This window comes from Pleurodeles waltl, chromosome 3_1 (assembly GCF_031143425.1).
Source record: "Pleurodeles waltl isolate 20211129_DDA chromosome 3_1, aPleWal1.hap1.20221129, whole genome shotgun sequence".
NCBI lineage: Eukaryota > Metazoa > Chordata > Amphibia > Caudata > Salamandridae > Pleurodeles > Pleurodeles waltl.
The window spans coordinates 401,326,134-401,353,717 of NC_090440.1; the positions used below are offsets into that span (position 1 = coordinate 401,326,134).

A 27,584-nucleotide genomic window follows, 5' to 3' on the forward strand; every position below is an offset into this window, starting at 1 on the left:
CATCTGAGAGGTCTGTGGTCAGTTTGAACTAGGAAGTGAGTACCAAAAAGGTATGGTCTCAACTTCTTCAGGGACCAAACCACAGCAAAGGCCTCCCTCTCAATGGCACTCCAACGCTGCTCCCTGGGGAATAACCTCCTGCTAATGAAAGCAACAGGCTGGTCAAGGCCATCATCATTTGTTTGGGACAAAACTGCCCCTATCCCATGTTCAGAGGCATCTGTTTGCACAATGAATTGCTTGGAGTAATCTGGAGCTTTTAGAACTGGTGCTGTGCACATAGCTTGTTTCAGGGTGTCAAAGGCCTGTTGGCATTCTACAGTCCAGTTTACTTTCTTGGGCATTTTCTTGGAGGTGAGTTCTGTGAGGGCTGTCACAATGGATCCATATCCCTTCACAAACCTCATATAGTACCCAGTCAAGCCAAGGAATGCCCTGACTTGAGTCTGGGTTTTTGGAGCTGCCCAGTCCAGAATAGTCTGGATCTTAGGCTGGAGTGGCTGAACTTGGCCTCCACCTACTAGGTGTCCCAAGTAAACCACAGTTCCCTGCCCTATCTGCAATTTGGATGCCTTGATAGAGAGGCCTGCAGATTGCAGAGCCTTCAAAACCTTCTTCAGGTGGACCAGGTGATCCTGCCAGGTGGAGCTGAAGACAGCAATATCATCAAGATAAGCTGCACTAAAGGATGCCAATCCAGCAAGGACTTGATTCACCAACCTTTGGAAGGTGGCAGGGGCATTCTTTAAACCAAAGGGCATAACAGTAAACTGATAATGCCCATCAGGTGTGGAGAATGCTGTCTTTTCTTTTGCTCCAGGGGCCATTTTGATTTGCCAGTACCCTGCTGTTAAGTCAAAGGTACTTAAGAATTTGGCAGCCCCTAATTTGTCTATCAGCTCATCAGCTCTAGGAATGGGATGGGCATCTGTCTTGGTGACAGAATTAAGACCTCTGTAGTCCACACAAAACCTCATTTCTCTCTTTCCTTCTTTGGTGTGAGGTTTGGGGACTAAGACCACTGGGCTAGCCCAGGGGCTGTCAGAGTACTCAATTACTCCCAATTCCAGCATCTTGTGGACTTCCACCTTGATGCTTTCCTTAACTTGGTCAGACTGTCTGAATATTTTGTTTTTGACAGGCATGCTGTCCCCTGTGTCCACATCATGGGTACACAGGTGTGTCTGACCAGGGGTTAGGGAAAAGAGTTCAGCAAACTGCTGCAGGACCTTCCTACAGTCAGACTGCTGTTGGCTAGAGAGGGTGTCTGAATAGATCACTCCATCCACTGAGCCATCTTTAGGGTCTGATGAGAGGAGATCAGGGAGAGGCTCACTCTCAGCTTCCTGGTCCTCATCTGTTACCATCAACAGATTTACATCAGCCCTGTCATGGAAGAGCTTAAGGCGGTTCACATGGATCACCCTCTTGGGGCTCCTGCTTGTGCTCAGGTCCACCAGGTAGGTGACCTGACTCTTCCTCTCTAGTACTGGGTAAGGGCCACTCCATTTGTCCTGAAGTGCCCTGGGAGCCACAGGCTCCAGAACCCAGACTGTCTGCCCTGGTTGAAATTCAACCAGTGCAGCCTTTTGGTCATACCACAACTTCTGGAGTTGTTGGTTGGCCTCAAGGTTTTTACTTGCCTTTTCCATGTACTCTGCCATCCTTGAGCGAAGTCCACTATGTCTTGTTTAGGCTCATGAAGAGGTCTCTCCCAGCCTTCTTTAACAAGAGCAAGTGGTCCCCTTACAGGGTGGCCAAACAGAAGTTCAAAGGGTGAGAACCCTACTCCCTTCTGAGGCACCACTCTGTAAGCGAAAAGCAGACATGGCAGGAGGACATCCCATCTCCTTTTGAGTTTTTCTGGGAGCCCCATGATCATGCCCTTTAATGTCTTGTTGAATCTCTCAACAAGGCCATTAGTTTGTGGATGATATGGTGTAGTGAATTTATAAGTCACCCCACACTCATTCCACATGTGTTTTAGGAATGCTGACATGAAGTTGGTACCTCTGTCAGACACCACCTCCTTAGGGAAGCCCACTCTGGTAAAGATACCAATGAGGGCCTTGGCTACTGCAGGGGCAGTAGTCGACCTAAGGGTGATAGCTTCAGGATACCTAGTAGCATGATCCACTACTACTAGGATGTACATATTTCCTGAGGCTGTGGGAGGTTCCAGTGGACCAACTATGTCCACACCCACTCTTTCAAAGGGGACCCCCACCACTGGAAGTGGAATGAGGGGGGCCTTTGGATGCCCACCTGTCTTACCACTGGCTTGACAGGTGGGGCAGGAGAGGCAAAACTCCTTAACCTTCTGGGACATATTGGGCCAGTAGAAGTGGTTGACTAACCTCTCCCACGTCTTGGTTTGTCCCAAATGCCCAGCAAGGGGAATATCATGGGCTAAGGTCAGAATAAACTCTCTGAAACCCTGAGGCACTACCACTCTCCTAGTGGCACCAGGTTTGGGATCTCTTGCCTCAGTGTACAGGAGACCATCTTCCCAATAGACCCTATGTGTTCCATTTTTCTTGCCTTTGGACTCTTCAGCAGCTTGCTGCCTAAGGCCTTCAAGAGAGGGACAGGTTTCTTGTCCCTTACACAACTCTTCCCTTGAGGGTCCCCCTGGGCCTAAGAGCTCAACCTGATAAGGTTCCAGCTCCATAGGCTCAGTTCCCTCAGAGGGCAGAACTTCTTCCTGAGAAGAGAGGTTCTCTTTTTCTTGTTGTGTTGCAGCTGGTTTCCCAGCTGACTTTCCTTTCCTCTTGGTAGGCTGGGCCCTTTTTCCAGACTCCAGCTCTACTTTTTCACCCTGTGCCTTGCACTGTGCCCTTGTCTTGACACACACCAGTTCAGGGATACCCAGCATGGCTGCATGGGTTTTCAGTTCTACCTCAGCCCATGCTGAGGACTCCAGGTCATTTCCAAGCAAACAGTCTACTGGGATATTTGAGGAGACCACCACCTGTTTCAGGCCATTGACCCATCCCCACTCTAAAGTTACCATAGCCATGGGATGTACTTTAGTCTGATTGTCAGCGTTGGTGACTGGATAAGTTTGTCCAGCCAGGTATTGGCCAGGGGAAACCAGTTTCTCTGTCACCATAGTGACACTGGCACCTGTATCCCTCAGGCCCTCTACACTTGTCCCATTGATTAAGAGCTGCTGCCTGTATTTTTGCATGTTAGGGGCCAGGCAGCCAGTGTGGCTAAATCCACCCCACCCTCAGAGACTAATGTAGCTTCAGTGTGACACCTGATTTGCTCTGGGCACACTGTTGATCCCACTTGGAGACTAGCCATTCCAGTGTTAGCTGGAGTGGAGTTTGAAGTGGTATTTTTCTTGGGACAGGCCTTGTGTCCAGTTTGGTGTCCAGACTGACTACAGCTACAACACCAGGCCTTTTTGGGATCAAAGTTTTTACCCTTGTACCCAGGATTGTTTTGTGAAGAGGCTATGGGCCCACCCTCCTGTGCAGGTTTTTGGGGGCCTGTATAAGACTCTTTACTATTTTTGTTTTTGGCTGTCTCACCACCTTTCCCCTGGGGAGGTTTTGTGACCCCTTTCTTTTGGTCACCCCCTGTGGAAGTTTTGGACACCCTAGTCTTGACCCAATGGTCCGCCTTCTTTCCCAATTCTTGGGGAGAAATTGGTCCTAGGTCTACCAGATGCTGATGCAGTTTATCATTGAAACAATTACTTAATAGGTGTTCTTTCACAAATAAATTGTACAGCCCATCATAATTACTTACACCACTGCCTTGAATCCAACCATCTAGTGTTTTTACTGAGTAGTCTACAAAGTCAACCCAGGTCTGGCTCGAGGATTTTTGAGCCCCCCTGAATCTAATCCTATACTCCTCAGTGGAGAATCCAAAGCCCTCAATCAGGGTACCCTTCATGAGGTCATAAGATTCTGCATCTTTTCCAGAGAGTGTGATGAGTCTATCCCTGCACTTTCCTGTGAACATTTCCCAAAGGAGAGCACCCCAGTGAGATTTGTTCACTTTTCTGGTTACACAAGCCCTCTCAAAAGCTGTGAACCATTTGGTGATGTCATCACCATCTTCATATTTAGTTACAATCCCTTTAGGGATTTTTAGCATGTCAGGAGAATCTCTGACCCTATTTATGTTGCTGCCACCATTGATGGGACCTATGCCCATCTCTTGTCTTTCCCTTTCTATGGCTAGGATCTGTTTTTCCAAAGCCAATCTTTTGGCCATCCTGGCTAACTGGATGTCCTCTTCACTGGAGTTATCCTCAGTGATTTCAGAGGTGTTGGTCCCTCCTGTGAGGGAACCAGCATCTCTGACTATTATTTTTGGAGTCAGGGCTTGAGAGGCCCTGTCCTCCCTAGATAGGACTGGTAGGGGGGAATCACCCTCCAAGTCACTATACTCATCCTCTGAGTTGCCATCCTCAGAGGGGTTGGCTCTTTCAAACTCTGCCAACAGCTCCTGGAGCTGTAGTTTGGAAGGTCTGGAGCCCATTGCTATTTTCTTTAGTTTACAGAGTGACCTTAGCTCTCTCATCTGTAGATGGAGGTAAGGTGTGGTGTCGAGTTCCACCACATTCACATCTGTATTAGACATTATGCTTCTAAAAGTTGGAATACTTTTTAAGAAACTAAAACTAGTTCTAGAATCTAATTCAAACTTTTACCAAACTTTTAAACTCTAAAAGAAATGCTAACAGGGACTTACACAAGGCCCTAGCAGGACATCAAAGAATTTAGAAAAAATTTCAAATTGCAAAAATCAATTTCTAATGACAATTTTTGGAATTTGTTGTGTGATCAGGTATTGGCTGAGTGGTCCAGCAAATGCAAAGTCTTGTACCCCACCGCTGATCCACCAATGTAGGAAGATGGCTCTGTATGCACTATTTCAAAGCAAGGAATAGTATGCACAGAGTCCAAGGGTTCCACTTAGAGGTAAGATAGTGGCAAAAAGAGATAATGCTAATGCTCTATTTTGTGGTAGTGTGGTCGAGCAGTAGGCTTATCAAAGGAGTAGTGTTAAGCATTTGTTGTACATACACACAGGCAATAAATGAGGAACACACACTCAGAGACAAATCCAGCCAATAGGTTTTGTTATAGAAAAATATATTTTCTTAGTTTATTTTAAGAACCACAGGTTCAAATTCTACATGTAATATCTCATTTGAAAGGTATTGCAGGTAAGTACTTTAGGAACTTTGAATCATTACATTAGCATGTATACTTTTTACATAAAACACAATAAGCTGTTTTAAAAGTGGACACTTAGTGCAATTTTCACAGTTCCTGGGGGAGGTAAAGTATTGTTAGGTTTCACAGGTAAGTAAGTCACTTACAGGTTTCAGTTCTTGGTCCAAGGTAGCCCACCGTAGGGGGTTCAGAGCAACCCCAAAGTCACCACACCAGCAGCTCAGGGCCGGTCAGGTGCAGAGGTCAAAGAGGTGCCCAAAACACATAGGCTATAATGGAGAGAAGGGGGTGCCCCAGTTCCAGTCTGCCAGCAGGTAAGTACCCGCGTCTTCGGAGGGCAGACCAGGGGGGTTTTGTAGGGCACCGGGGGGGACACAAGTCAGCACAAAAAGTACACCCTCAGCAGTGCGGGGGCGGCCGGGTGCAGTGTGCAAACACGCGTCGGGTTTTCAATAGTTTCCTATGGGAGACCAAGGGGTCTCTTCAGCGATGCAGGCAGGCAAGGGGGGGGGCTCCTCGGGGTAGCCACCACCTGGGCAAGGGAGAGGGCCTCCTGGGGGTCACTCCTGCACAGGAGTTCCGTTCCTTCAGGTGCTGGGGGCTGCGGGTGCAGGGTCTTTTCCAGCCGTCGGGAAATGGAGTTCAGGCAGTCGCGGTCAGGGGGAGCCTCGGGATTCCCTCTGCAGGCGTCGCTGTGGGGGCTCAGGGGGGACAACTTTGGTTACTCACAGTCTTGGAGTCGCCGGAGGGTCCTCCCTGAGGTGTTGGTTCTCCACCAGTCGAGTCGGGGTCGCCGGGTGTAGTGTTGCAAGTCTCACGCTTCTTGCGGGGAGTTGCAGGGGTCTTTAAATCTGCTCCTTGAAACAAAGTTGCAGTTCTTGTGGAGCAGTGCCGCTGTCCTCGGGAGTTTCTTGTCTTTCTTGAAGCAGGGCAGTCCTCAGAGGATTCAGAGGTCGCTGGTCCCTTGGAAAGCGTCGCTGGAGCAGGTTTCTTTGGAAGGCAGGAGACAGGCCGGTAAGTCTGGGGCCAAAGCAGTTGGTGTCTTCTGTTCTTCCTCTGCAGGGGTTCTTCAGCTCAGCAGTCCTCTTCTTCTTGTAGTTTCAGGAATCTAAATTCTTAGGTTCAGGGGAGCCCTTAAATACTAAATGTAAGGGCGTGTTTAGGTCTGGGGGGTTAGTAGCCAATGGCTACTAGCCCTGAGGGTGGGTGCACCCTCTTTGTGCCTCCTCCCAAGGGGAGGGGGTCACATCCCTAATCCTATTGGGGAATCCTCCATCTGCAAGATGGAGGATTTCTAAAAGTTAGTCTCACCTCAGGACACCTTAGGGGCTGTCCTGACTGGCCAGTGACTCTTCCTTGTTATTCTCATTATTTTCTCCGGCCTTGTCGCCAAAAGTGGGGGCCGTGGCCGGAGGGGGCGGGCAACTCCACTAGCTGGAGTGTCCTGCGGTGCTGGCACAAAGGGGTGAGCCTTTGAGGCTCACCGCCAGGTGTGACAGCTCCTGACTGGGGGAGGTGTTAGCATCTCCACCCAGTGCAGGCTTTGTTACTGGCCTCAGAGTGACAAAGGCACTCTCCCCATGGGGCCAGCTACATGTCTCGGATGGGGCAGGCTGCTGGAACCAGTCAGCGTACACAGATAGTCGGTTAAGGTTTCAGGGGGCACCTCTAAGGTGCCCTCTGTGGTGTATTTTACAATAAAGTGTACACTGGCATCAGTGTGCATTTATTGTGCTGAGAATGAAAATGTCACTTACCTAGCGTACATCTGTTCGTGGCATTAGTCGCTGCAGATTCACATGCTGTGCATAGTCCGCCGTCTGGTGTTGGGTCGGAGTGTTACAAGTTGTTTTTCTTCGAAGAAGTCTTTTCGAGTCACGAGACCGAGGGACTCCTCCTCCTTTGTTTCCATTGCGCATGGGCGTCGACTCCATCTTCGATTGTTTTCCCCGCAGAGGGTGAGGTAGGAGTTGTGTATGTTAGTAATAGTGCCCATGCAATGGAATGAATAAGTATGTACAAAATAAAGTTTAAGTAATATATTTACAAATGTACAAATGTTGAAGATTACTTCCAAACGGCTACAGGCTCCCGGGGAGGCGGGTGGGCGCATGTGAATCTGCAGCGACTAATGCCACGAACAGATGTACACTGGGTAAGTGACATTTTCAGTTCGGTGGCATGTGTAGCTGCAGATACTCATGCTGTGCATAGACTAGTAAGCAGTTATCTCCCCAAAAGCGGTGGCTCAGCCTGTAGGAGTGGAAGTAGTTTGAAATAAAGTTCTTAGTACGGCTTGACCTACTGTGGCTTGTTGTGCGGATAGCACGTCTACACAGTAGTGCTTAGAAAATGTGTGAGGCGTAGACCATGTGGCTGCCTTACATATTTTGTTCATTGGAATATTTCCTAGGAAGGCCATGGTAGCGCCTTTCTTTCTGGTTGAGTGTGCCTTTGGTGTAATGGGCAGCTCTCTCTTTGCTTTAAGGTAGCAGGTTTGGATACACTTAACTATCCATCTGGCTATACCCTGTTTTGATATTGGGTTTCCTGTATGAGGTTTTTGAAATGCAATAAACAGTTGTTTTGTTTTCCTAATTAGTTTTGTTCTGTCAATGTAGTACATTAGTGCTCTTCTGATGTCTAATGTATGTAGTGCCCTTTCAGCTACTGAGTCTGGCTGTGGAAAGAACACTGGTAGTTCTACTGTTTGATTTAAGTGGAACGGTGAAATAACTTTTGGTAAAAATTTAGGATTGGTTCTTAGAACTACCTTATTTTTCTGTATTTGAATAAAAGGTTCCTGTATAGTAAAGGCTTGAATTTCGCTTACTCTTCTTAGAGATGTAATGGCAATGAGAAATGCAACCTTCCACGTTAAGAATTGCATTTCGCAAGAATGCATGGGTTCGAAAGGTGGACCCATGAGTCTTGTTAAGGCGATGTTGAGGTTCCATGAAGGAACAGGTGGTGTTCTTGGTGGTATAATTCTTTTTAGGCCTTCCATAAACGCTTTAATGACAGGTATCCTAAATAGTGAAGTTGAATGGGTAATCTGCAGGTATGCAGAAATTGCTGCGAGGTGTATCTTTATGGAAGAGAAGGCCAGATTTGATTTCTGCAAATGTAGTAAGTATCCTACTACATCCTTTGGAGATGCATGTAATGGTTGAACTTGATTACTATGGCAGTAGCAAACAAATCTTTTCCATTTACTTGCATAGCAGTGTCTAGTGGATGGCCTTCTAGCCTGTTTTATGACCTCCATACATTCTTGGGTGAGGTTTAAATGTCCGAATTCCAGGATTTCAGGAGCCAGATTGCTAGATTCAGCGATGCTGGGTTTGGATGCCTGATCTGTTGTTTGTGTTGTGTTAGCAGATCTGGCCTGTTGGGTAGCTTGACATGGGGTACTACTGACAGGTCTAGTAGTGTTGTGTACCAGGGTTGTCTTGCCCATGTTGGTGCTATTAGTATGAGTTTGAGTTTGTTTTGACTCAATTTGTTTACTAGATATGGAAGGAGAGGGAGAGGGGGAAAAGCGTATGCAAATATCCCTGACCAATTCATCCATAGAGCATTGCCTTGAGACTGCCTGTGTGGGTACCTGGATGCGAAGTTTTGGCATTTTGCGTTCTCCTTTGTTGCAAATAGGTCTATTTGAGGTGTTCCCCAAATGTGGAAGTAAGTGTTTAGAATTTGGGGGTGAATCTCCTATTCGTGGACTTGTTGGTGATCTCGAGAGAGGTTGTCTGCTAGTTGATTCTGGATCCCTGGAATAAACTGTGCTATTAGGCGAATGTGGTTGTGAATCGCCCATTGCCATATCTTTTGTGCCAGGAGGCACAGCTGTGTCGAGTGTGTTCCCCCCTGTTTGTTTAGATAATACATTGTTGTCATGTCGTCTGTTTTGACAAGAATGTATTTGTGGGTTATGATTGGTTGAAATGCTTTCAACGCTAGGAATACTGCTAACAATTGGAGGTGATTTATATGCAACTTCGTTTGATGTACGTCCCATTGTCCTTGGATGCTGTGTTGATTGAGGTGTGCTCCCCACCCTGTCATGGAAGCATCTGTTGTTATCACGTATTGTGGCAATGGGTCTTGGAAAGGCCTCCCTTTGTTTAAATTTATACTGTTCCACCATAGAAGCGAGATGTATGTTTGGTGGTCTATCAACACCAGATCTAGAAGGTGACCCTGTGCCTGTGACCATTGCGATGCTAGGCACTGTTGTAAGGGCCTCATGTGCAGTCTTGCGTTTGGGACAATGGCTATGCATGAAGACATCATGCCTAGGAGTTTTAATACCATCTTTGCATGTATCTTTTGTGTCGGATACATGGCTTGTATAACCTTGTAAAAATGTTTAACCCTTTGTGGACTTGGAGTGGCTATCCCCTTTGTTGTGTCGATTGTCGCTCCTAAGTATTGCTGTGTTTTGCACGGCAGAATGTGTGATTTTGCATAGTTGATGGAGAAACCGAGTTTGTAGAGGGTTTGTATGACATACTCTGTGTGGTGTGAACACTTTGTTAGGGAGTTGGTTTTGATTAGCCAATCGTCTAGGTAGGGGAACACGTGTATTTGCTGCCTTCTGATATGTGCAGCTACTACTGCTAGGCATTTTGTAAATACTCTTGGTGCGGTTGTTATACCGAACGGCAACACTTTGAATTGGTAGTGTATTCCCTTGAATACGAACCTTAGGTATTTCCTGTGCGAGGGATGTATTGGTATGTGGAAATACGCGTCCTTTAGATCTAAGGTTGTCATATAGTCTTGTTGTTTTAGCAGTGGTAATACGCCTTGTAGCGTGACCATGTGAAAGTGTTCCGATTTGATGTAGATGTTTAGTGTTCTGAGATCTAAGATTGGTCTCAGTGTTTTGTCTTTTTTTGGTATTAGAAAGTACAGTGAGTAAACTCCTGTGTTCCTTTGTGTACGTGGTACAAGTTCTATTGCGTCCTTTTGCAGTAATGCCTGAACTTCTAATTCCAGAAGGTCTAAATGCTGTTTTCACATGTTTTGTGTTTTTGGTGGGACATTTGGAGGGATTTGGAGAATTTCTATGCAATAACCATGTTGGATAATTGCTAAGACCCAAGTGTCTGTTGTTATTTCCTCCCAAGCTTTGTAAAATTGGCTTAGTCTTCCCCCCACTGGTGTTGTGTGAAGGGGTTGAGTGACTTGTGAGTCACTGTTTGGTTGTAGGGGTTTTGGGACCTTGAAATTTTCCCCGGTTTCTAGGGAATTGTCCCCCTCTGTACTGGCCCCGAAAGCCTCCCCTTTAGTACTGTCCCTGGTAGGTAGACGGTGTTGATTGTGAGGTGCTGGCTTGTGTGGCTTGACCCCGAAACCCCCCTCTGAAGGGTGTTCTGCGAAATGTGCCAAAAGTGCCTCTGCCCTGCGGGGAATAGAGTGCGCCCATGGCCTTGGCTGTGTCAGTGTCCTTTTTCAATTTCTCAATCGCCGTGTCCACATCGGGTCCAAACAATTGTTGTTCGTTGAACGGCATATTGAGCACTGCCTGTTGTATCTCGGGTTTAAACCCGGATGTGCGCAACCATGCGTGCCGTCTTATGGTTACCGCGGTATTTATTGTTCTTGCAGCTGTATCCGCTGCATCCATAGAGGAGCGTATTTGGTTATTAGAGATATTTTGTCCCTCCTCAACTACTTGTTTTGCCCGTTTCTGTAATTCTTTGGGTAGATGCTCGATGAGATGCTGCATCTCATCCCAATGGGCTCTGTCATATCGCGCTAGGAGCGCCTGAGAGTTCGCGATGCACCACTGGTTTGCAGCTTGTACAGCAACCCTTTTTCCAGCTGCGTCAAACTTGCGGCTCTCTTTGTCCGGAGGTGGGGCGTCGCCTGATGTGTGCGAGTTGGCTCTCTTGCGAGCTGCCCCTACTACAACTGAATCTGGTGGCAGTTGTGATGTGATAAAAGCAGGGTCTGTGGGTGGTGCTTTATATTTTTTCTCCACCCGTGGAGTTATCGCTCTGCTTTTGACAGGATCTTTAAAGATCTGTTTTGCGTGCCTTAGCATTCCCGGGAGCATAGGCAGGCTTTGATAGGTGCTATGGGTGGAGGAGAGGGTGTTGAAAAGGAAGTCATCCTCGACAGGTTCTGAGTGTAACAACACGTTATGGAACTCTGCTGCCCTAGCTACCACCTGTGCATACGCTGTGCTGTCCTCGGGTGGTGAGGGCTTGGTAGGGTACGACTCAGGACTATTGTCTGATACTGGGGCGTCATATAGGTCCCAAGCGTCCTGGTCATCTTGGCTCATGGTGGTATGAGCTGGTGAATGTGACGGAGTTTGTGCCGGTGATGTATGAGTTACAGGTGGAGGAGAGGGTGGTGGAGTTACTTTCTTCACCACTTTTGCTTGTGGTGTTTGTTCTTGTGTTTGGAACTCGAGTCTCCTTTTCCTCCTGATTGGGGGAAGAGTGCTGATCTTCCCTGTCCCACTCTGTATGAAGATCCGCTTCTGGGTGTGGTCTACGTCAGTGGATTGTAACTCTTCTTCAAATCTGTGTTTGCGCATTTGAATACGAATATGAATACGAGCTGGCAGTCGGTTCGGTTGCAGAGCGTTTTGGCACCGAAACTGTGTCTTTGCTTGTTTTCGGCTCCGAGGAGAATTTTCTCTTTTTTGTAGTCGAGTGTTCTCGGCGTCGATCATCCTCGGTGCCGCTGTCTCTGCGTCGAGCAGCTTCGGTTCCGCTGTCTCGCCGTTGACCCTTTTCGGCAGCACTTTCTCGGTCCCGAGATTGCTGCGTGCCTGTGTCTCGACCCGAGTCGGACGATCTCGGCACCAGTTCGCTCTTTTTCGGTGCCGATGGACGGTCACCTATTTTATGGGTTGAGCCATGGCCTGTTGGCAGTGGCGTCCCCTGGGCCTTGTCTGTTTTCCCGTGTGGTGCTTGTTTCGACGTCTTACTCACGGTTTCTTCGACGTCGAACTCCTCCGAGTCCGATTCATGGATGGAGAAGGCTTCCTCTTCTTCTCCTTGTTCCTCGAACCCACGTTGTCCTGTCGGCGTGGACGCCATTTGCAACCTTCTGGCTCTTCGGTCACGGAGCGTCTTTCGGGACCGGAACGCACGACAGGCCTCACACGTCTCTTCCTTGTGCTCGGGCGACAGGCACAAGTTACAGACCAAATGTTGGTCTGTATACGGATATTTGCTGTGGCATTTAGGACAGAATCGGAACGGGGTCCGTTCCATCGGTGTCGATTTTACACGCGGTCGGGCCGACCAGACCCCGACGGGGGGTCGAAGTTACCCCGAAGGGCTACCGGAGCTCTTCACTATTCGGTGTCGATTCTATCTAACCCGATACCGAACGAAACAATACCGACGTAGTTTTCCGAAGTTTTGACTATCTTTCCGTCCCGATACCCGGAGCGAAAAGGAACACGTCCGAACCCGATGGCGGAAAAAAACCAATCGAAGATGGAGTCGACGCCCATGCGCAATGGAAACAAAGGAGGAGGAGTCCCTCGGTCTCGTGACTCGAAAAGACTTCTTCGAAGAAAAACAACTTGTAACACTCCGACCCAACACCAGACGGCGGACTATGCACAGCATGTGAATCTGCAGCTACACATGCCACCGAACGTTTGATACCAAACTTCCCAGTTTTCAGTGTAGCCATTATGGTGCTGTGGAGTTCGTGTTTGACAGACTCCCAGACCATATACTCTTATGGCTACCCTGCACTTACAATGTCTAAGGTATTGCTTAGACACTGTAGGGGCACAGTGCTCATGCACTGGTGCCCTCACCTATGGTATAGTGCACCCTGCCTTAGGGTTGTAAGGCCTACTAGAGGGGTGACTTATCTATACCTGCATAGGCAGTGAGAGGCTGGCATGGCACCCTGAGGGGAGTGCCATGTCGACTTACTCGTTTTGTTCTCACCAGCACACACAAGCTGGCAAGCAGTGTGTCTGTGCTGAGTGAGGGGTCTCCAGGGTGGCATAAGACATGCTGCAGCCCTTAGAGACCTTCCTTGGCATCAGGGCCCTTGGTACCAGGGGTACCACTTACAAGGGACTTATCTGGATGCCAGGGTGTGCCAATTGTGGAATCACAAGTACAGGTTAGGGAAAGAACACTGGTGCTGGGGCCTGGTTAGCAGGCCTCAGCACACTTTCAATTCAAAACATAGCATCAGCAAAGGCAAAAAGTCAGAGGGTAACCATGCCAAGGAGGCATTTCCTTACAAAGAGGGAACACGTCCGAACCTGACGACGGAAAGAAAACAATCTAACAAAGGAGCTGATGCCCAGGCGCACTATTACCGAGAGGAGGGGTCACTCATTCCTATGTCTCCAAAAAGGCTTCTTCGAAGAAAAACAACTTGTGACACGCTGAGCTCAACACTAGATGGCGATATATGCACAGCATGTGTATATGCAGCTACACATGCCATCAAACATATATATATATATACATATATATATGATGTATGTTATACTTAACTCTTGTTTTTATCATGCATATGCCTTTACCAACTATGCCTTTACTACGAAATGTCCGTGGTAAAGACATTTGTTGTAAAAGCATATGCACTGTAAAAACATTTCGTGGTAAGTCCATGAGTGGTAATGACCATACACTGTACTTACAGCGTTGTAAAGGCATACGCTGTAAGTGGATGCGTTGTTCCATCATACGTCCCTGAATGAGTATTCAGAAATGCTCCCAGATAAGGCTGTATTTGTGAAGGTTGAAGATGGGATTTGAGATAGTTTACTGAAAATCCCAAAGTGTGTAGAAGATTTACCATGTACAGAGTATGCTGCTGGCAATCGTCCAGGTATGGAAAAACGTGGATGTGTTGCCTTCTGAGAAATGCAGCTACTACAGCTAAACATTTGTGAATACCCTTGGGGCGGTTGTTATCCCGAATGGTAGTACTTTGAGTTGATAATGTTTTCCCGCAATGAATGACAAATCGTAGATATTAGCGGTGTGCCAGATGTATGGGAATGTCGAAATAAGCATCTTTGAGATCTAATTCTGTCATGTAATCTCCTTGCTTCAATAGAGGAATTACATCTTGCAGAGTGGCCATATGGAAATGCTCTGAAAATAAGTGCAGGTTGAGAGGCCTGAGATCGAGCATTGGTCTTAAGGAGCCATCTTTCTTTGTTATGAGGAAGCATAGTAAATATACTCCTAACCCCTGTTGTGATAGGAGAACTGGTTCTATAGACCCTTTGAGAAGAAAGGACTGTACTTCTTCTTTTAAGAGAATGAGATGATCGTGTGAGAGTTTGTGAAAACGAGGAGGCATGTTTGGTGGAGTGGAAATGAGTTCTAGAGAATATCCATGTTGGATAACTGAAAGAACCCATTGGTCTGTAGTGATATTGGACCACTGGGGTCAAACGTTTGCCACTCTTCCTCCCACTGAAGATGTATGTGCTGCGGGAATTTGTAAAAAGTCTCTGTTTTGTATTAGAGGGAGATTATCTAGAGGTGGATGTTTTACCTCTCCCTCCATTATATGCACCTCTATATGATACTACAAAGGAACCCCTGTTGTAAAAATGTGTTCCTTGCTTATTTTGTGAGATGGAAGGTCGGTGGCTGATGTTTTGAAACCACCCCTAAATTGTGGCCTATGAAAAGTACCCCTGGTGGGTGTAGTTAATAAGGTCCCCATAGCTATAGGTGTTTCAGTGTCCTTTAATTTGTATATAGTGGTATCTACTTCTGGGCCAAATAACTGTTCCTTGTCAAAAGGCATGTTCAGGACTGCCTGTTGTCTGGCTTAAATCCTGAACAACTCAACCAAGCATATCGTCATATGAGAACACTAGTGTTCACACCACCTGCAGCTGTGGCAGTTGCATCAATGGCACATCTGATTGAGTTGTTGGACATGGCCTGTCCTGCAACTATCTCCTGCCCTCTTTTTTGGTGTTCCTGTGGAAGATATTGCAATAATTGTTCCATTTTGTTTCAGTGGGCCCTGTCATACCTCGCAAGAAGTGCTTGAGAATTTGCAATCCTCCAATGATATGCAGCTTGAGCAGCCACTCTTTCGCCTGCTGTGTCCAGTTTTTTGCTCTCCTTATCTGTAGGACGAGCATCCTCTGTGGACTGACTATTAGCACTCTTTCATGCCCCACTTACCACTATAGAGTCTGGTGGTAGATGTGTTTTATGAAAGTTGGATCTGAAGGTGCAGCTTTATATTTCTTGTAAACCCTTGTTGCAATTATTCTTGCCCCAACAGGTTCTTTGAATATGTCAGTGGCATGTCTGAGCATGCCTGGTAGGATGGGTAGAAACTGAGACTCTTTGTGTGTGTTGGTTAGTGTGTCAAAGAGGAAATCCTCTTTGATTGGGTCTGTATGCATCCGCACATTATGATACGCTGCTGCCGCTGCAATAACTTGGTTGTATGCAGTTGTATCCTCAGGGGGACAAGGTCTTGCTGGATAAAGGTCAGGGTGATTAGGGAGAATGGGATCTGGATCGTACATGTCCTATGGATCCACATCTTATGGAACGTCATGTCACTCATCTCTAAGATGATGATGATGATGCTTGTGGAGAAAATTGTGGGTAAACAAAGAATATAGATGATTGTGGTGGTGGAGTAGAGGGAAGCACTGGAGAGTGAGGTAGCGAAGGCTGTTCTGAAGCCTTGTCTTTTTCTTTGGAGACTTTTTTAGGGGGAGGCGCAGTGTCCAATGTTTCTTGGAATGTCAGTCTCCTTTTGATTGGAATAGGAGGAGAAGCCATGATTCTTCCTGTTTCCTTTTGTATGTGAATTTTTCGCTGTCTAGCGTCCATCACTTCCAAAATAGGCTCTACAGAAGAACTGTCCTCAGGGGAAACAGTAGAATCTTTGCCCACTATACTTTTCAGTTCCGAAATCTTCAGTCCTGAATGCTTTTTTCGAGCGGAAAGTGTTGGCTCCAAAGTAGATGATAATGTCTATTTCTTTGGTGCCGAAGTGGTCGATTCGATTGTCGACTTGATCCCGAAACAGATTGGGATGTGGTTGTCTCTTTGGTCGTGCCGAAGGCATTTTGATCTTTATATATTTCGATGCAGAATCGGAGAGTGGGACATCCAAATGTATTTTTCGGATCCTACCATGGCCCGATGACCGATTTGGAAGTCTTTTTGATGTCTTTAATGCTTTACTTGGTGAGATGGTGCTGGTGTACTCATGTTCTGCACCACTGGAATGGATTGACTCTTGATGTCCAAAACTTGGTCCGATTTGGAGTCTTGAATCAAAAGAACTGTCTGATGTTTGACTTCTTCCTCAGCGTGCTCTTTTCCGAAGATGTCGGGAGTATCGTCTGCTGTCTTTGATGCCATTTCAAATCGATGCGCTCTTCGGTCCTGAAAAGACCTACACTGAATTGAAAATACCTACAGGTGTCACAGGTCTCCTCTGTGTGTTCAAGGGAGAGACACAAATTACACACTAAGTATTGGTCAGTGTACGGGTACTTGGAGTGATATTAAGGGCAGAATCTAAACAGAGTACGTTCCATTAGCCTATCACTCTCCGACAACAGTTGTTGAAGTAGGTCCAAAAAGGGCATAGATGCCATTAAGGGCATTAAGCCAACCTGACAATAAAGATCGGATCGAATCGTAAAAGTGTGAAATACGCAATCAAAAACTATACCGATGTTGATAGAAAGCTGGAAAATAAAGTTCGAAAGATATCACAACCGATATCCTCCGTTGCGAGAGCTAACACGACCGAACCCGACGGTGGAGAGAAAAGAAAGGACTTGATGCCTATGTGCACTTTCACCGAGCGGAAGAGTCCCTCAATCTCGTGGCTCGAAAAGATTCTTTGAAGAAAAACAACTTGTAACACTCTGAGCCCAACACTAGATGGCGGACTTATGCAAAGCATGTGTATCTACAGCCATACATGCCATTGAACAGTATGTTCAGTAGTTCATCAGAAGGAAGTGGCTCCATCATCAGGGAAGCCTCTCCACTCATTTGAAGATTTTCAGCTTTGTCCTTTGAGATCTGTACTGGCGGATGTGCCCCTCAAAACCTCACAGAAACTTGTCCATTCAGCTGCTTGCCATTTTTGTGACAGATTTCTCCTCACTGGGCTTGGGAGATCAGCTGAGGAAGATGACGGTGCAAGAAAACTGAACCGAGTTAGAAGAACAAATGCACATCATTGTTTTACAGTTCAGAGAAGTTCCCCTAACCTTGAAGGCTTTTTTTAACCTCCATCCTGGGATGTGTTGGTCAGGTTCTGACAGACAATATTAGCATGCCCATTAATTACCTCAACTGACAGAGTGGTGTGATTTTGTGAACCATGTGCTGTGAGTCTTTTCATTGGGGAGTTCTAAGTCCTGCCAATCCAGCCGTCATTTACTGTGTTTAACCCAGGCAAGAGGGTTCTGTGCACTTATCTATCCTTTTTATCAAATGATATGCCTGCCATCCATATGGGTCAGTCCATCACTCTTCGTTCTTTCTTGCCCGCTCCTCACTCTTAAGTAATTATATTTCTGGTAATAATATCCCTCCCTTCTAAACTTCCGATATCCTGACATTCACAATAAGATTAGTTAAGGCTGTCTTCCAGCTTTAAAAGTTAGGAATTTAAGGCAGTTCTAAAAATAGTAAGACAAGCGATGGGTTGTACTTCTGGTAGTCTTTCAGAGGTAAGGTCTGCATAGCTTGAAAAAGCACAATCTCTCAGCAGCCCAAGGATGTTTAATGTAGACAAGGACATTTTGGGTAGAGAAGTGAAGGTTCTGTGAAGGTGGATATCTGTTCACCATTGGTGAGATGTAGCTGAGAGATGGTGTTCAAGGCCATGAATAGCAAAGAGAGAATCTATTTTTTGCTGACAGCCAACTGACATGGTGACAACCGTAGACTGTTAGAGCGTACCTTGGAACAGTGTACAGATTTATTGGGACAAAGTTAAAGACATTATCCTGTGGTAAGAATCAGTGCTGGGGAAATCCAAAAAGTAGCCTATTGCAGTAATCTAACTTGATCAGGGTTAACAGTTCTGTAATCATATGGCAGGTGATGTGGAGACAGATCTTTTTTAACTTTAATTACTTGCAGCAGCAGCTATGGACGAGATAAAGGAGTCCAAGAAAATAGTTGGTTTGAAAAGTACTCAAAGTTTTCTGGCTGAAGTAGGGGTGAGAGTGGGCAGGAAAGTAAATAATGTATGTCTTAGAGAGTTGAGCATAAGGAAACAGATTGCCACCGATGAGTGAATAGCTGTGAGGGAATATGATTGGTAATCGAGGTAAAATAAAGCAAAGTGAAAAATATTTGTGCATAATTGTCATTAAGTTGATAAGAGAGCCCAGAGATGGGATGATGCCTTCAAGAAATGTAATGTAGAAGCAGAAAAGCACAGGGCCCCAAACTTATCTCTGAGGAATTTCACTCTGCGGATGTGAAACTTTTAGGTGTGAGGAGCTCCTCAAGAAAAAGAGAAAGACTGACTAGAAACATAACAAGGACACCAGTTTAGTGCTAGCTTTGTGTTTCCCAAAGCAGTGAGTTTATAAAGGTGAGCAGTATTGTCAGCAATATCAAATGTGGTGAACTATGCAATGAGTATCAGTATAGAAGATAGTTTATTTTGGCAAGCAGATGTAATAAAGTGGAAACGTGAAAAAGTGCAGGAGTAGTGGAACATAAAGTCAAATGCCTGATTTAAAGGAGTTATTTAAATAGTGAGTGGAGCCAGGATTTTAGAAAAGGGGGGTATAGCCCCTGAATACCAAATCAACAATATCGATGAGACAGAATATCTAAAATAAAATACTGACATGTATGTCTAGACTTTCTAATACCAACCATATGTACCTATGCAGTACATACATCTTCAAGGTATGTAGATGTGGAGTTAGGAATAGTAAATCAATACTTTCATATATGCACTTACCTTTCAATATTTTGTCCCTAGATATTCTGCTTGGATCTTCGTATGCCACAACATTGTTGGTGTTGATATTCGATAGAACAACCAAAAAGGTGTAAAGTTGTGAGAGTGAACAGTTTGGTGGAATGGCTGTGTTGGCTGATGGTTTCTTGAGTAGAAGTAGAGCAGAGATACTTTTGAAACACTGTGAGTATGTACCAGAACTAAGAGAGTAGTTGAAGAGTGATGCCAGAAAGTTGGATGGTTTGTGCACAGAAACAAGCTGATGGCACCCAAGAGAGAGTTTCAATGCTTAAGTATGGCCTACAGATATTTTGGTTGAGAACTGAAGGTGGGAAGAATGCTAAAGACGCAGGGGCGGATAATAGGGAGCTCAGGAGAGCAATGTTATCAATCCTGGAGGTGATGTGTGACAGAGTCAGAGGAAGAGACAAAGAGAGAAAGAGAGAGAAAGAGATAGGATTGTTTGATTAAGAGGCCAAGTGTAGAGAGAAGATTTTTGATGGTACGAGCAAGACCTAGTGGTTGGGAGGGAAGAAAGGTGACCAGAATTTGGAAGCAGAGTTAGCTGAAATGGGAACTGATGCAGTACTACTATGAAAGCTTTCATGTTTTCAGGAGCTTTTCATTTATACCGCATTTAGAAGAGTGGTCCCACCTCTGATTTCATGGAATTGATAGAGGGGAAAAAAACAGGGTTGATAGAAACTTCCCATTCTCATTTTCTTCTTGATAAGCACTGATGCCACCTGCTGGACTATGATGTTGTTTTAAAGAGGAGGAGGAGGAAGATGGGTAAGTGAGTTGAGAGTCTGGGACTTGTGGAATGTATGCCAGTACCATGAAGACAGAACCTAAAAATGCACTGGTCTGCAGCAATCTACTTGTACTCCAGCATAAATCCAGCTATTTCATGTAGAGGAGTCTAACCTTCACAAAATATTCATTACGAACTGCATATCTAGAATCCAACTCTATCCCCGAGAATCCAGTGAATCTCACCATGTAGTATATTCCGAAATGTACTCCAGAGAACATTGAGCAAGGTAATAGTCACCCATAACCACAAAAATGATCCACCGCCAATCCCTTCTCCCCCACAAGCAATAGTAAACGGAGGTGTTTATGGCACTACGTCCTACTCTGTTACACACAAAAAACGGTTTAACTCTACACAGTGAGAGAGCATGAAACAAATTGGGTTTCTACTGTTCCAGCAAGCTCTCTGAAGAGATGTGGGGATTCAAAAAGACTGATAAGTGCCTAAAAGTAATCAGATAAGGCTTTGTTAAGGGAGAGAAACACCTCTTGATCGTGGGCAATCTTCCCACAGGAGATACTGAAATATTAATTGCATGAACTGTGACAAGCAAAAGTATGATAATGAGACAAATCCATCAGAAGAAATTGTGTATACTAGGTAAGAATCTAGGAAAATGAAGGACAGTGGACGTATCTCAACTACAGGCATTCTGAAGCTTCAAGAGGAGTCCTCTAAACAAGGGGACATGATACATTTACCATACCTGTCCAGGTCGCTTGCATTCCCCAAAATGTCTGTCGCATGTCTAGTTGCTGAGCCTGTCTAAGCCCTCCTTCCCTGAGCTTTTGGAGTATGGAAGCGACTTCCATTAGGAAGAGCACCTAAGCGAAGGAAAGATTTTCAGGGTGAGTACAGAAACACAGGAGAGTAACCTTTGAGAATCAGTTAGCCACCCAGTGATCTTTTGTGACAGACTCCCAATTGGCCAGGAAGTGAGAAACACTTTCCCCAGCCAGAAGCTGATGCTGGAGGGAGGGCATATCAAAACAGCTGTGAGGATGCAGCACCAGCCGAAAAAAAGGAAACTGGAACTGCTGCTGTTGCAGGTGTTGCTCCAGCGAAATGAGCAGAACTGTTGTGGGGTCTAAACCAGATGGGAGTAATGACACAAGCAGGAAGGCTGGCCTCTGAAAAAGCTGCTAAGGTGCTGATACTGCAGATAGAACAGGTTGACTAAAGAGGCCATACCCATTGAGTAAGCCTCACACAACAGTTTTGAAACACTTCGAGCTTCCAGTCTTTTCCCATCAGTAGATATATCTATTATCAATGCAGACGGGATGTTCCTAGAAAATACTGTGCAGCAAATCCATGCCTGCCAATGTAGTGTCAAAGGTGTAGGCACAGAATGATCGTAGTATCCAAGCCACACTTCAGAATTTGTCTTGAGGCATCCAGAAAATCTTTGACTATCTTGGAAAACTGAGCTTTCATATTGTATGGGAGGTAAATCAGAGCCCGCATGTCATTTTCCACAGGGAGCGAACATACCGTTCTAGGAGTCACGTGGAATTAGTAGTAGACAGAATCAGACTTGTAGAAGTGAAAATATTACACCTATCAAGTCAATTCGTTTTGATTCGCAGTCCAGTTGTCCTGTAGGGAAATAGTAGGGTTTAGTTTTGCCGAAGATGCTTGAACCACTAAAGTCTCCGGAGAAGAATGGGTGGACAACAATTTTGGATCAGATGGAACAAGCCTATGATACTGAACAATCCACCTGCGGACAATCTTGCTGGAAAATAACTTTTACCAGGCAGTCATCACCCTTTCTGGTAGAGCTTCAATAAAAAAAACATATCAGGCCCCAGAGCTGCTCTGGGCTTTGGAAAGATGGGTTTGCAAGAGGCTGGTCTTAAAAAAAAATCTTTAATCTTCTCTCCGGGTACTTGAAGACCTTTCTGCGACTTTAAGGGCTGAGGAGGTGCAGAATGCAGCTCTGAGACTGACTGTGTAGGAAAGTGCCCCTTTTACAATGGCTGCCCTTTCCCCCTGCCCTCACACGCACACACTTTTTGCCTGATGTTGGTGCTAACTTGACTGAGTGTGTGCTGGGATCCTGCTAACCAGGCCCCAGCACAAGTGTTTTTTCCCTAAACTGTACCATCGTTATCACAACTGGCACACAGCTAAGCCCCTAAAAAAAGGTATCAGTGGACCGAAGTTTGGTATCAAACCTCTCATCACAATAAACCCACACTGATGCCAGTGTTGGATTTATTGCAAAATGCACCCAGAGAAAATCTTAGAGATGCCCCCTGTATTTTATCCAACCCTTAAGTGCATGGCTGACCAATCTAAACCAGCCTGCCACTAACAGACACGTTTCTACCCCCATGGGGTGAGAGCCTTTGTGCTCTTTGGTGTCAGAAACAAAGCCTGCTCTGGGTGGAGGTACTTCACACCTCCCCCCTGCAGGAATTGTAACACTTGGCTGAGCGCCTCAAAGGCTCAGGCCTCCTGATACAGTGCCCCAGGGCACTACAGCTAGTGCAAATGCCCAACCCCCGGATCAAGCCCCACTTTAGGCGACAAGTTTGGCAGGAAAATTAGGAAATAGATGGAGGAGTGACACTTCAGCTGAGACCACCCTTAAGGTGTCCAGAGCTGAAGTATCCCCCTCCTGGCAGAATCCTCCATCTTGGTATGGAGGAGAGGGACCAATAGGGATAGAAATGTGCCTCCGTCCCCAAAGGGAGTGGGCACAGGAAGGGTGTAGCCACCCTCAGAGACGGTAGCCATTGGCAAATGCCCTCTGACCCATGTAATGCCCCTAAATCTAGTAGATTCCTGGTGACCTCAAGAAGAAAGAAAGACTGCCAAGCCAACCCCACCACTGAAAACTCCAGAAGACAACTGACTTGTCTGCAGCTTCAAAGACCCTTGCTCAAAGAAGGCAATGCATCCTGCAGAACTAGCAACCTCTACAAATCTCCAGAAGACTGCCTGCCCAGCAGAGGACCAAGAATTCCTGAGGACAGCGGCCCTGTTCAAAAAGAAACCTCCAAAAAGGACTCCAGAAGTGCCCTGGATCCGCAAGCCCTGTCCACTTTGCACTCGTCACCCACGGCCCACGGCCAGGTGGCCCACTGGTCAAGAGAAGGTCCCCAGGCAATTCGGGTCTTGAGTCCACCCTGGGTTGACTCCACCTGGCCAACACAATGACACCCGAAGCCAGAATCCAGAGGACCCTCCTGACCGCGACTTGATCTGACGAAGATACGTGACTCCCAAGGAGACTCCTGCACCCGCAGCCCCCTGACCTTGGGCAATCTGACAGATGGTTCAGCAGCACCCAGCGGGCACCTCCCCAACCTGTACAGCCTTTGGTTTCCCGAATCCGACCCCCTGGACCCAGCGTGCAGCATCTTCTGTGACCCCTGGGGCCCCCTATTGAAAAGCATTGGGTGCCCATCTCTGTGTGTGGACCCTGCCGCCCCTGAGCCGCTGAAGGTGTGTGTTTGGTGTGAATCTGTGCCCCCTGGAGCGCGGGTACTTACCTGCAATCCGCTTTCTACCGAGCACCCCAAGTCCCCATTGGATATCATTGTAAATCTGAAACCAACTTTGACCTCTGCATCCAGCCGGCCCTGTCTTGCTGGGGGTGCACTTTTGTGGTCAGCCTAAACCTTGACCTGTGGACACCCTAACCCCGAACACTGCAATTGTAAGCTGTGTACCTGTCACCTGACAACCTGTACCTGTCATAATACATCCCCCCCCCCCACACTCCTAACTGCTCGGCCACACTACCACAAAAGAGAGCATTAATATTATCTACTTTAGCCTCTGTTAAGCCTCTGGGGAACCCCTGGACTCCGAGCACACTATAGCTCATTTTGGTATAGTATATAAAGAGCCAGCACCCTACAAGTATTGAAAACTGCATAGCTTGTGTACATAAATGCTCTACTTCTCAATGTTTCATTTAGCTCTGTAACGGCTCAACCCCTATTGGATGATTTATGAGAACAAGCAAATCAGTAACAAACAAACACAACTGTGTAACAATATTGATCTAGAGGTAACATACATATTATCGTATAAGTGCATGGCAGAGACAGATCATTAACTTTGTAAAGAATTAAGTGAGAAGAACGACTTGCTATGCATATTTTACGGAATTCATAAAGTGTCTTCAACCGGTTTCCATGTAAATTTAAAAACAATCAAATTGCAGTAGGTTCTGTCTACTAGGGACCATGAATACCAACCATGAAAACAGACCACAGAAAATAACCTTTTCCTTTTGATGGGGAACTGTAATACTCTTAAGCAATCACTAAACAAGGAAAACTTGTTGAATGTTCTGCAATTTTATGTGAAATTTTAATTCCTTCCATATATAGCCAAACATACTTGATGCTGCAAGTATTACCTGGGGGATTACAATATCTGCCAGTGCTTTAGAGAGCTTGAAGAGTTCTTCTGTGCCTTCCAGCTTCAAGGCGCTGTTGTGCTGAACATCATACTTAATGCAGTCATAGATATCTGGAATCTTACTAATGTCATAACGTCCGTTCTTCATGCGAAAATCTCGCTCCAGTTTGCTCCAGCGCTGCAACATCAATTCTAGAGTCTCACTGTGATATAGCTGTAGATCTGAACGAATAAGTATACGAGAGAGAGAAAAGCAAAACTGCAGTGAAGTTTAAATACCATAATCAAAAATGCACAAAAGGTACATGCATCTCACCAGATTGGTGAGATTCAGTACATGACTTGTCCCTCACTACACTGGGTCTACTGTTTGCAGACCATAGCAGACTTTCGGCATTTCAATCAATTTCCCTTGTATTCATTTAAATCTAACAATTTAGATTTAGTTCTATTTTAAATGTTTTATTTAGTGTTTTAGGTTATTTCCCTCACAATTTGACTATTCATTTTCTCCACTACCACATACATGTGTTGGGTAATGTATGTATGCATGTATGTATGTATACACTATTACTATAGCAGACATCTAGCCAAAATGTAGCAGACTGCTGTACAGGGTCAGATAAAACAAGAAAGTAAACAAGTGATCTGATAGGTTGTTGGGTTGTAGATGCTTAATGCATTGTGATGTGGTATTGTTTAAAGAGGTGACTTTTCGACTCATTGGAGCAGCACTGGGGCAGTCCAGATGGGTATGGGGATGATGATCCACATCCTGGGTGCATATATGTTAAAAGCCTCCTGCCTTGTTAGGTAGAGCGTAAGCGTCCGACCTCTTGTATACTTTAAAGTATACTTCTGTGGGCTTCCATCTATTTCATTTGTTAGTTTCAGTGTCATTTAAAAATCCTTGCTTGCTAGTGGGCAGTCATGCCTCTTTGTCCCTCTTTCTTGTGGCTGGGAGCAGGGACAAACTACTGTATAACTACACTTTGTCCTGTTTATCTGGTCTGTAGGGGACTTTTTTTTGTACTTTGTTTCCTGCTCCTGTCCAGGGAAGCTTCCCTTTCATTTGCAGAGCATTCTTGCCCTGAGATTAGATGTAAATAAGGCTATAAATCAGGCTGTTATCTTGTCACATTTGGTCTTTGTGGGCTCTCTGCACCCTCTCCCAGCTGCCTGGCTCCTGCCCTTCCTTGGCTTGGATTTTCTTCACCAAGTGTGCCTGCCTGTGGTCCCCAGGGTGGAGGATCGCTTGTAATTGCTTATAGCCTAGGCACGCAGCCCTACGTGGGCTCGACAATCCTTAGAGACAGTGCCCACTTCTGCTCCATACTGGGATCCCACTCGCAGCTCCATCACTGCACCTCAGTTCACACACTCCAAGCCCTCAGCTGTGCCAGTGCTGGAACTCCACACACATGGTCTGCCAGAGTACCTCAGTTCTTGCAGTCAGTGCACTCTGCTGCTCCAGTACTGGGACCTCGGGCGCAGCTCCGTCAGTGCACAAACTTCAAGACCCTCAGCCGTGCCAGAACCCCATACATACTGTCTGCCAGACCATCTCAGTTCTTACAGTCAGTACAAACTGCTGTTCCAGTACTGGGATCTCAGGCACAGCTCCATCAGTGCACCTCAGTTCATACACTCCAAACCCCTCAGCCATGCCAGAACCCCACACACGCTGTCTGCCAGAGCACCTGAGTTCTTACAGTCAGTACACACTGCAGTTTCAGTACTGGGAGCTTGGGTGCAGCTCCATCAGTGCACCTCAGTTCACACACTCCAAGCCCCTCAACCGTGCCAGAACCCCACGCAGGCTGTCTGCCAGAGCACCTCAGTTTTTACAGTCAGTACACACTGCTGTTCCATTACTGGGACCTCAGGGGCAGCTCCATTGTTACACCTCAGTTCACAGACTCGAAGCCCCTCAGCCGTGCCCGTGCCAGAATGCCACACACACTGTCTGCCATAGCACCTCAGTTCTCACAGTCAGTGCACACTGCTGTTCCAGTACTGGGACCTCAGGCACAGCTCCATCAGTGTACCTCAGTTCACACATTCCAAGCACTACAGCCATGCTAGAATTCCACACATGCTGTCTGCCATAGCACCTCAGTTCTTGCAGTCAGTGCAAACTGCAGTTCCAGTACTGGGGCCTTGGGTGCAGCTCCATCAGTGCACGTCAGTTGTACCCAGGTGAGGACACCTCCTTTCCTATCCTGGGACCTCGCTCACACACACTTCTGTTACAGCAGCCCAATTCTAATATTAAGTCCTAATGCCAAGCCAATACTTGACCCAAAAGAGCAAAACACAGCTTAGCCAGTGCACCTTAAGTCTAACATCCAGTGTCACTGTTGATGGGAACCACCACAGCTCCGCCAGAATCCATCAATTCCAACATTCAGTGCACATTTCTTCTCAGTACTACAGGCTTACACACATGTAGGAAGCTGGCTCTGCAAATACTATATCAAAATGAGATATAGTGTGCACAAAGTCCAGTGGGTTCCCCAGAGGCTTAACGAGGCTTAAGTAGATAATACTAACGCTCTCTTTTGTGGTAGTGTGGTCAAGCAGTTAGGCTTATCCGAGGGTAGTGCAACGCATTTGTTGTACACACACAGACAATAGACGAAGCACACATTCAATGACTTAACTCCAGATCAATAATTATTTTATATAGCAAAAATATATTTTCTTTATTTTTAGAACCACAAGATTCAAGTTGCATGTAACTACTTCAATAGATTCGTATTTCACACATGTATCAATAGTACTTTGCTTGAAATCAGTAAGTTATACAGTTTTTGAAATATTGGTAATTATCTGTTTTAAAAGTTGACAGTGCAAGTTTCAGAAACAGTTCCTGGGGGGAAGAAACGTTAGTATGGTTTACAGGTAAGTACTTGAGTAAGAGTTACAGTCTCCAGGGGTTAAGATGTCCACAGGCAGGGATTCGACTTAAATCCAAATACCCACCACCAGCAACACAGGGCCGGTGGGGTGCAGAGGTCAAAGTGGAGGCAAAATTAACATGGGGCCCTATAGAGACTAGGGGCACTTGGAATCAGGCCTGCTTGCAGGTAAGTATCCGCGACTTCGGGGGCAGACCTAGGGGGTTTAGAGGAACACTGGGAAGGCCACACGTAGGCACCAAACATACACCCTCAGCTGCACTGGGGCGACCAGGTGCAGGGTGCAAACAAGGTGTCGGGTTTCCAATGCTT

At 46.1% G+C, this 27,584-nt stretch overlaps 1 protein-coding gene across 15 annotated transcripts in view; it reads right to left on the minus strand.

The window, feature by feature from the left end:
- PPIP5K1 (diphosphoinositol pentakisphosphate kinase 1) overlaps positions 1-27,584 on the minus strand; it is a 1,126,642-nt gene that overhangs the window by 369,672 nt on the left and 729,386 nt on the right. For all 15 annotated transcript variants that reach the window (XM_069222621.1, XM_069222618.1, XM_069222612.1 and 12 more), the window contains one exon: positions 24,350-24,573. In XM_069222621.1, the coding sequence (XP_069078722.1) occupies positions 24,350-24,573 (224 nt within the window). The remainder of the gene's footprint in view (positions 1-24,349; positions 24,574-27,584) is intronic.